Consider the following 10,896-nt stretch of genomic DNA (forward strand, 5'->3'; position numbering starts at 1 on the left):
CTATTTCAGACATGGCCCAAATGGTTATAATTTGGTCTAATACTTTGTAGTCATCTTCTTCTAGTCTATTTACATGACACATACATTAAGTTAATAGGTGATCAACCAACTATATATAAAGGGATTGGGTTAAGTCCACACTGTTTTCTATTCTTTGCCGAAAACCAGAAATAAAAGGCACATTAAATGACATTTTCCAAAAAAAAACACCTGTTATTTTCACATTAAATAATATTTATCAAATTTCAAATCTGACCCGTTGAATATATTAATGAAATTTTAATTATTGAATAAAAATACAAATAAATAAGATTAAAATTATTAATAAAAGAAAATGAGATACAAATGATTAGGCTCGTGATCATACATATCAAATATAGTACATATTGATGGTAAATCCGGAGTTAAGATCATTTGAAAAATCACTGAAGACCTTTCAGGGGAGTAGGGATCCACACTCTACTAGTCTAGAGGTCTTGTAATATCAGAACTGAATCGGTTTCACCCAATAAAATTTATAAGCATTCCTCCTTTCCCCATGAATTAATGCTTCATTCTGATGGTCCCCATTCAATAACCTCCTTATTAAAAGCTTCTAGACATGGGTTTGGACCGTTTGGTTAGACGAAGAGGGTTTCGACTCCTAGCCCCAGAGAAGGAGAAAAGTGGGTGTGTTTGATTGATTCAGATTCTTCGTTAGCCTGAGCAAAATAAAGGAGAAACAGATTAGATCTCCACACACAACCACCACATGGGAGAGGGCCGAATCTTGGATCCAAATGGGGATGGCTTTATTAAAGATACGTGAGCAAATTAAAGACACCCTTGTGGTTGGCAGATTGCTTTTCTCCAAAGCCAAAAAATCTTGCATTTTGGTTGAGAAAAAGGCTGAAATGCAGGTTCTTCTGTTCGGATTGTGGAGGATAAGAGAATGATGAGCCATTGTCACACTACAAAGGTCACAACTATCATTGAAAAAGACACCCCACCTATATGTTGCTAATGCTACAAATATTTCAAACCATCACACGTATCTTTTTCTACATGTCTCTATTACTATTCCATCTACCCTCGACCTCGTAACAAACAATATCCAAATAAACAGACATAAAAGTTCTTACTTGGGTTAAAAAAGACTTTCTTATTTCTTAAAAGTTAAACCAACCATAAGAAAATATCGAAACTTCTTTAAATGCGAGTGGTTTCATAACAACATCATACTTTAATAAATATGATCTAACATGTTCGGGTCTGATTAATGACAGGCACTACTCCGATGGCTCTTTCAGATCTTTCTAGACGGTAATGGAATATTTATATCAGTATCTAGTGATATAATAGGAATGGCAACTTTCTCTTCTATTTATTTTCCATGCTTTTAATGGAGGGGTGGATGGGAAGGAATCTGAATTGAATCAGACCAGCAAATTTGTAGATGGTTAAGTGAAAGAGCTTAATCAGAGAGTGAAGGACCCTATGATAAAAGATATGTAATAAATAAATTAAGCATTTGTGTGAGCTAATCTCAACACACAGGGCCATGTCTTATAGTCATTGAAAATTGACCCAATTCCGACAGCCTACCTACAATTGTCGGCTAAGCTTTGGATGCTTTCCTAAGTAATCTCTTCATCCTATTTCAGCTTTTGTCATAAGAGAGTTGGAGTTAGGCTGCTGAACCCATCAACTCAAATAGTCAAACTCTACTTAATTAACTTTTATTTTATTATTATTACTATTATTACAGTTTTTAAACCCAAAATGCATGTTTGACACAAATTTGAAACATTACTATTTCTGCGCGCCTTCCATTCAGTGGGATTACAGCTTGGGAATTGAGATTCCTGGTAAAAGCATCATCGTCAAACTTACCCATTTACTGGCTCAAAAATAAAAGATGATCGGTCGCACCTGAGGAGCCAGAAAAAGACAATCCTGAGTGAGTGCTTCCTGGTTCTGTAAAGTCATCCGCCCCTTCTCTGTGGGCCCTTCGCCCCAGTGGAAGGCCCAAAACATACTACGAGGTGTCAAGCACCATGTCGCACATGCCGGGCCCATACTTGGGCCCATTGCCTAGGATCCTATTGACTTGTCCCACTTGTCATTTTTTTTTCCCTCAAATTTCAAACAAATAAATTTTTATTTAAAAAAAAAAACCATGTTGCAAAGATTATAATTATAATTTATAAATGCCGACTCACGCAGAAAATGGCGAGTCACGGGCCAACCGTGCAGTATTTTATTTTATTACTTCTTTTTAAAGGTGGGAAAGCAAAATAAAGTAAAATAGAGGTGAGGTGCATCGAAGTCAACTATTTCAACCATTGGTGTAACTCTAAAGTTTGACCATACTGCCAGATCACGAATCCGACGGCTCTGGAGTGACATGCACCATCTCTGAGTCAAAGACCGAGTGAAATAACCGAGTCTAACAAATCTGGTTATTGCTTAGAAGACGGGTGAGATCACGGTTCCGGTTGTGGACAAAACGAGCTAGACTTTTTCATACTTTGACATTAAAGAATTCTGGGATCGAGAATCGTAAGTCTCTGGTTGGTAAAACTTCTGGTACAGTCGGTGGGGTGGCGTGGATGAAAGTGTTACCTTTTCTTGACACTTTGCTTTTCAGTCGATGAGATTTTCATTTATAAATGGGGAAGGAATTAATTATACCTGAAAACATTACCATTAAAAGCAGGAATGTAAATTATTGAGGACATGTCATTGATTGCATTTGAAGAATGGGTGGTTGAATTTGTCTTCATATTTGGAAATTCAGTTCGTATTCATATTGGATTTGTCAGCTTAATGAATGTCTAATCAGCTTGGAAACATTTCTTTTTTAGTAATCGCCAATAAACTAACTTCATTCATGAGAACTGCAGTTGATGGTATTGTTGCAGTGAGAGAGTGGGAGTGAGGGAGTGAGGGAATGAGGTAGTGGACACACAGCGCGGGACCGGTGAAACCGCGTAGGAACTCTACTTGTCTCTAGCGCCATGTGACTGATCCCATCTTCCTCAACTTTCACATTAAAGTCTTCTCATTGTTTTAATTTCTCCTTCACATATGCTACTACTATTAATATCTCCCACTCTCTTTGTCGCCTCTCTCTCTCTCTTGCTTTCTCTCACTCTCTCCTATATAAATTTTAGATCCAATTCCAGTTCTATATCTTTCCTAGAAGCCCCATCCGATCCTATAAGCAGGACCTTGATTTCATTTCATACATGGCTCCACTTCGGTACTTCAGTTTCAGACAGGTACTTGGGCTCTATCTTGTTTTATTTCTCTTTGCTTCTACTCTTGTTTGTGCCTGCTCCGAGGCCCAACCTCGGAGAACACAGTTTCTTGGGAGGAGGAGAGTGTTTGAGATTGAGAAAGAAGAGCAGCCCAAGAAGACACCCAGCACTAGCTTGTCCACCAAGAACCAAACCAAACTAGTCAAAGAGGTACAGAAAGAAGATCAACCAAAGAAGAAGCTCGATGGGACCTCGTCCAGCAAGAACCAAACCAAACTCGTCAAACCCTCCACTTACTCGACCAAAACGACACCCACTATCCTCAACAAAGCCCAGCTAAAGAAGCTCAATTCCACGGCAAAATCCTCAAACTCCACGAAAACGACACCCACTATCTCTGCCACGAAACAGCTCAAGAAGCTCAATTCCACCTCAAAGGCCTCAAATTCAACCAAGTCCAGTTCTGGTACCACCAAGAAATCCTCAGATCTACTCAAACCAAGCACACCCAATGACAAAACATCCAAACCCGTCATCATAAAGCAGACCAAAACTCAAACAAGCGAGAAACTCGTGGTGCTTGAATCCAAGAGCAAGAACTCAGAGACGAACCCTCCGATAGAGAAAAAACCCAAGCAGCAGAAGATCCAGAGGCCCACACAACCAAGCTGGATTGATCAAGAAGAGGATGGTGATTTGGTGTCAGAGTTCAGAGATCTACCCTCCAGGTTTCAAAAAACTTTGATGCCAGACCTAGAGAGAATCTCCACAACTTCAAAAGCCTATATCTCTAAAGCCAACAAAGAGATCACGAGGGGTTTCAAACCTATTGTTGGCAACAAATACGCACCCACCATTGCCCCTGTAATCTCTTTTGCTTTCATATTGCTACCTCTCCTACTCGTCTCTCTCATCTTCAATAAAATCAAAGCTTACTTCTCCCTCCAAAAGATCTTGATCTTCATCCAAGTCTACCTCTCAATCTACTTCTCCATTCTATGCTTGTCCTCACTGGTCACTGGGCTCGAGCCATTGAAGTTCTTCTACGCCACTTCGCAGTCCACCTACATTTGGCTACAGGTGCTGCAAACACTCGGCTACGTTCTCTACCTCTTGATGCTGCTCATGTACCTGGTGCTTGTGTTCTCCACCGACTGTGGGCTGACCTCAAAGTTGTTGGGCCTGCTTCAAACTTTCGTGGGTTTTGCCATTGGGCTCCACTACTACGTAGCCGTTTTTCACAGGGTGGTCCTCCACCAACCGCCCAAGACCAATTGGAAGGTTCACGGGATTTACGCCACGTGTTTTCTCATGATCTGCCTGTTTTCCAGGGCTGAGAGGAGAAAGAAGGCATACTTAGCCGAAGGCGGTGAGGAGGGCAAGCAGAACTGAAGCAGAAATGAAAATTTCGAGTTGTTTTCGGTGCTCCTAGCCAATCAACCCCTGGTATGTCTTGGAAACTGTGAAAAAATTTCTTATCACGGAGCTCGTTGGCTAGGACCACCTTCCTTTCTTTCCATTTTTCTTTATTATTTTATTTTCATAAATTATGTTCGTTATTAGGATCATAAATAAACTGCCATAAGTTAATATCCACCCTTGATCCTCCACGGCACACATCTCCAGGCCTCAAATCGATCCGAAACATGGTATCCTCGTCCGCCGGCATTGAGGTAATAAAAGCGTGTCAAACGTGGGTCCCACCTTAATACTAATAATTAAGAGTGGATTTAGTTTTCGATTTAGAGATTTGGATATTGTAATTGGAGGCGGCCGACGGTATGGATGCGGTGTCGGTGATGGTAGTAAAGAGTCAAGACTCAAAGGAGTCTCAAGACTCCAGAGAGTGGGAAAAATGTAACAATCTCATAGCTGTCTGGCTTTACATGTAATGTAACCGACATAAATGAATAGTTGTTTTCCTTCTTTTTCAGTTTTATTTTAATTGAGACAGAATATTGGCAAATGACTACAAATGGGGTAGGCCCCACTTTCTTTGATTGCTCATGAGATCTAGACCTTACTCGTAAATTTTATGGTAAGAGAACCCTGATTTGATTCCCTAATTAGATTCAATGACAGTCGTGATTATTATTATATAAGGGTTTAACTAATTGGATTAGATAAGCATGTAGTTTTGATATTCACATACTGTTTGATTAGAACATCTGACCTTCCATCAAATAAGATTTTTATACTTGATTTTTGACTTTCACTTTTAGACTTATATGTTGGCTTAATTAACTACGTAAATAAACATACTTTCACCAAATAATATTTTAATACCACGTTGATCCATCAATTTTCTTAAAAATTTAAACTTGACGAATTTGAACTCATAATATATATCATGTATTTTAATATAGGATAAATCCTATAAAGCTTAAACTTCGAAAATCAATTGTTGTGTGGATACATCACCTTGTCTTTCCAATATTCGTTTAACAAAGCAGTGCATGGTGAGAGTGAGAGCAGCAATGCTCGCCATGAAGTTTCGTATGTCACTCTCCAGGATGGTGACCACACTTTCACCAATAGCGTCAACCAACTACTGTGGATCGGTGACAGTGATACCGCTACTATCTTCTTCCCATGGCCGAGGTTTTTTTGATGTAATAAGTAATAACTAGGTTTATGTGTCAGTTTCATTCTGGGGTCGTTTGGGCAAGCGCGGCCTTTAGTCCTACGAGTATGGATCATCGCGTGGTGGGCCAAACTACATCCACAGAGAACCACCTAAGTCTGGCCCATCTTTGCAAGCCTGCTCCTCAACAATCGTCAAAACGATGGCCGCCCACAAGTTTGTAGGCTTGGCTGCATAATTGGGCCAAAAGGAGAAAGTCCTATCAACATCTAAAGGATTTTGAAAACAGAGATTAGGTTTACAATCATTGGCAGTTTCCAGTTGGGCTCGACTAAGGTGCCCAGTCTAGTAATCCATTCTATGAGGGACTTTTCTCAATAGTATAGTAATTTAAAAAAATTATGCTTAAATTAGTGTAGTAGAAGAAGTTATTACAAATATATGGTAGTTTTTGCCACATAGGAGAGAGGAGAAAGGGTGAACGGATAAATTTTTTTAAAAAAGGGAACTCGTTTCTTGAAGAGACGAGTTCCATGAAAAAAAATATATATATTTTTTAAAATATATATATATATATATATTTTTAAAAAAATTCCTATTTACTCAAAGGAACTCATCTCTTCAAGAGACGAGTTCCATGAAAAAAGACAAGGGAAAGACGAGTTCCCAGGGAAAAAAAATATTTTTTATTTAAAAAAAATCCTAAATTAAATTTAAAAAGAATTTCGTAAAGGGAACTCGTCTCTTTGGGGAAAAAAAAAATTCCTAAAGGGAACTCGTCTCTTCAAGAGACGAGTTCCCTTTATGAATTTTTTTTTTTTATTTTTAATTTGGGATTTTTTTTAAAATAAAAAATATATTTAAAAAAAAAAATTCCTATAGGAACTCATCCCTTGAAGAGACGAGTTCCCTTGAGGAATTATTATTATTATTATTATTTTTTTTTAAATATCTATATTTAAAAAAATATATATTTTTTTTTCATGGGAACTTGTCTCTTGAAGAGACGAGTTCCCTTTGGAATTTTTTTTTTTTTTTTTTTAATTTGGGATTTTTTTAAATAAAAAATATATTTAAAAAAATATTTTTTTTTTCCCAAAGGGAACTCGTCTCTTGAAGGGACGAGTTCCCCTTAGGAATTTTTTTTTTTATTTAATTTGGGATTTTTTTAAATAAAAAATATATTTAAAAAAATATATTTTTTTTTTCCCATGGGAACTTGTCTCTTCAGACGAGTTCCCTTTAGGAAATTTTTTTTTTTTTTAAATATAGATATTTTTTAAAAAAATATTTTTTTTTTTTACATGGGAACTCGTCTCTTGAAGAGACGAGTTCCCTTTAGGAATTTTTTTTTTTTTTTTTAATTTGGGATTTTTTTTTAAATAAAAAATATATTTAAAAAAAAAAATTTCCCATGGGAACTCATCTCTTGAAGAGACGAGTTCCTTTTAGGAATTTTTTTTTTTATTTAATTTGGGATTTTTTTAAATACAAAATATATTTTAAAAAAAATTATTTTTTTTCCCATGGGAACTCGTCTTTTGAAGAGACGAGTTCCCTTTAGTTCCAAATTGTTTTTTTTTTTTTTTTTTAATTTGTGAATTTTTAAAAAATATATATATTTTTTTTAATGGGAACTCGTCTCTTGAAGAGACGAGTTTCCTTCAAGAATTGTCTTTTTTTAAAAAAAATTTGAGAATTTTTTTAAAAATATATATATATATTTTTTCATGGAACTCGTCTCTTCAGACGAGTTCCCTTGAGTAAATGGGAAATTTTCTTAAAAAAATATATATATTTTTTTTCATGGAACTCGTCTCTTCAAGACACGAGTTCCCTTTTTTAAAAAAATTTATCCGTTCACCCTCTCTCCTCTCTCCTCTCTCTCACCCTCTCTCCTCTCTCTCACCCTCTCTCCTCTCTCCTCAAAAACTACCATATATTTATAACATTTTCCCATGTGAGTGTGCCTTGACCTCCCTTTACCTATGAGTCTAGGACTGCACTTTGCGGCTAATGGTCCTCACTCCTCGCCCATTAATTAATAACATTTTTTTCGTGCATGTGTTGGGGATAAGACATTCTTCAACTAGGAATTTGTTTCAATAAATTGATCATATCGATGTGGAGAAAAAATCTAAATATAAAATATCATTTATGAATTCTCAAAGAGAGATTTAAAAAAACGAGCTGTGCCTGAAGGAATTTGTAAACCATCCATTGAAATCATAATCTAAGTATAAGAGTTTGAAGGTTTTAATCGACAAAAACTCTAATTATAGTGACAATCTCAAAATAGTTGAAACTAAAGGGACATAAACTTATATCGGAATCAGGTAAAACCACTATAAAATTTAAAACTTGTTTTCTCTTCCCTTTTTTATTTAGTTTATAAATAATCGTAAATTTATTGTTTTTGTTGTAAAATTCCTTAAATTGTCTCCTGCATTCAAATTTTTTAAGTTTGTGATAATAAATTAACATTTAATTCAACCTTCGCTAATGCTTTAAGGTTGCATGAATTTAAATCAAAATTTCATTTTTATATGTTGAGTTTATTTTATTTTGCATAATAATGATAAAAAAAAAAAATTAATCATGAATTAATTTTGCAAGGTTGTATATATTATATCTAAATTTTAATTTCATATATTGGTTTCGTGTATATTAATGTTAATAAAATCATAAAATTATCATATCAATTATTTTGTAAGGTTGTGTATTAATGTTAAACTAATTTTTTTTTTATTTCAATTGGACTTTAGGCTTTAATAAGTTAATTTGGAACTTGGGTTTTGATTAATTCATTTGAATTTTGAGCTTTAGTATTTTGAGTTGGGTTTGAATCTGGGCCTTTGTTTTTGGGCTTCAGTAATTTCCATTGGGTTTTGGGCTTTAGGTGCTTCGTTAAAGGTAAACTTTTGTTTCACGTATTGACTTATGGAAATAGATTTTTATATATAGTAATATTTTGAATAAATAACTGATAAGAACTTCACTATTCCTTCCATAATAATGAGAAACTTCCTTTTATTTTTTATTAGGAAATTATCGATAAGAATTCTCTTTAACTGCCGCCTCGTATTCTTCCTCACGTCCGTATTGTATAGTTTTTATAATTCATTTCCATTGTAATTTAGAATAATTGTAGAGATATTTATAACATATTAAATTAAAAATTATTTTATACAATATTTATTACAAAAAAAATTATTCTTATTAGGAATTTGAGATACGAGAAACAAACATTCTTGCAATTCCCTCTAATTCATTCCCAAGTTAGGTTAGGGGAACATCCAAGTGATTGTCTTCGTAGATCCAAATACACTCACAAGCCGTATAATAAAAATAAGACCAATAGAGGCTTCATAAGAGACAGTTTGAATTGCAAATTGTAATACTCCTAGAAATACAAATTTAGAATATAGAGGAGTGAAAGTTTCCAACAATCATCGAGTGGATCATACCATTTTACAAATCGTATGAGCACGTCCCCTGTCACCCCTACTATGCTTATGGTTCTATAGATATTTTTTAATATTAGATATGAAACAAAATTATGTTTATATTTTATAAAATTAATATTAAAAAAATAATAATTAATTTTGAAATATTATCATTAATAATCTATTATTATACAATTTTTTTATTTTTATCTTGTATACATCAATTAATTGATGTGTAAAAATTTCTACAATATTTATTTACGCATAATAAATTACATTATATTTTATAACATAATAACTTCACCCTCGAACTTCTTATTGGTTAAAATTTATAACTAAAGAAAAAATAATGTTTATTTAAATTAAAAGAGTTTCATCATTGAATAGACCACACGTAAAAAAAAAAAGGGCTCACATTATATTTATCGATTTAAAAAATATTGATTAAAAAGATAAAACAAAATTATGATTTCGATGTTATAAGTTAAGTAATTTTCAAGAGAATAAAATATATGAATCACCTACTAGGAAATGAAAAATTGTTATTAAGCGATATTGATATATTTACACCAAATCACTCAACGTACCAATGTGGTATCATGTTATCAATAATTACTTGATTATAAAAATAATAATAGTAAAAAAATATTTAATTAAAAAGAAAGAAAATAAAATAAAAATTTAAAAATTGAGATGAAAAAATATAAGTAAACGATTCTAACATAGGGATGATAAGTCATGTTTATTCAAAATAATTTTTATTATTGTCCCATTCAAAAAGTTAAACAATGAGACCATGAAATATTTTTCATATCCACCTCACCATATTTAAATTTTTTAATTTTTTTAAGTTTTTAAAATTATTTAAAATTTTGTTTTATTACATGAAAAATAAATATGTTTTTATAGATAATTAAATTATTATATATTTTTTATAACTTATTATTATTATTATTATTATTATATATAAATAGGAAAATAAAATATAAATTAAATTATTTTAAAAAAATAATTTTATATATAATAAAGGTGGGACAAGGTAATGCCCGAACCCGCCTTAAACCCTCCGGTTTAAAAAAAAAATCTATTCAAAATTCATTTATTTTAATTTCAAACCTAATTCATTAAGGGTAAAATGAATATCCCAAAAAAAAACACATCCTATTATCATCCTTTCTAACATATTAAAATGGAAATTCTATACATTTTTTTGCTCAAATTTTAAAATATATATATATATATATTTTAGTTTTGAACTCTCTTTTTACAACTATGAACTACCCATGAGCGAAATTTCTTTGCTGTCTTCCAAGGACAACAAAGGCACTTTGTCTTCTTATTCTTAATATCTTATTAAGTGATATGATGAGTTTTTATATTTACTTACCTTTCTATTTTGTCGTTATCCACTTTAAAAGCAAAATTGCTTTACCTTCAAAATGGTAGCAAGAAGTTTCCAACCAATCACTATTTTTTTTTTAATTTAATTATTTTTAATTCCAAGACACAGGATTGCAATTGAATATAGGTTTAAACTTACATTTAGACATATAAGGGTAGTGAGAAAGAAAATATAAAGAGTTGTTTAGCATATTTCAATTTTTAAATTTTTAGAATAAAAAAT

At 33.1% G+C, this 10,896-nt stretch overlaps 1 protein-coding gene across 1 annotated transcript; it reads left to right on the top strand.

The window, feature by feature from the left end:
* The first annotated feature begins 2,873 nt into the window (after positions 1-2,873).
* Positions 2,874-5,175, top strand: LOC104878320 (uncharacterized). Its single transcript, XM_059738463.1, has 2 exons — positions 2,874-4,688; positions 4,869-5,175. Exon 1 carries the CDS (start codon positions 3,231-3,233, stop codon positions 4,632-4,634), a length of 1,404 nt encoding a protein of 467 aa, XP_059594446.1. The 5' UTR covers positions 2,874-3,230; the 3' UTR covers positions 4,635-4,688; positions 4,869-5,175.
* Positions 5,176-10,896: the final 5,721 nt, after the last annotated feature.

The sequence above is a fragment of the Vitis vinifera genome, chromosome 7 (genome assembly GCF_030704535.1).
Source record: "Vitis vinifera cultivar Pinot Noir 40024 chromosome 7, ASM3070453v1".
Classification (NCBI taxonomy): Eukaryota; Viridiplantae; Streptophyta; class Magnoliopsida; order Vitales; family Vitaceae; genus Vitis; species Vitis vinifera.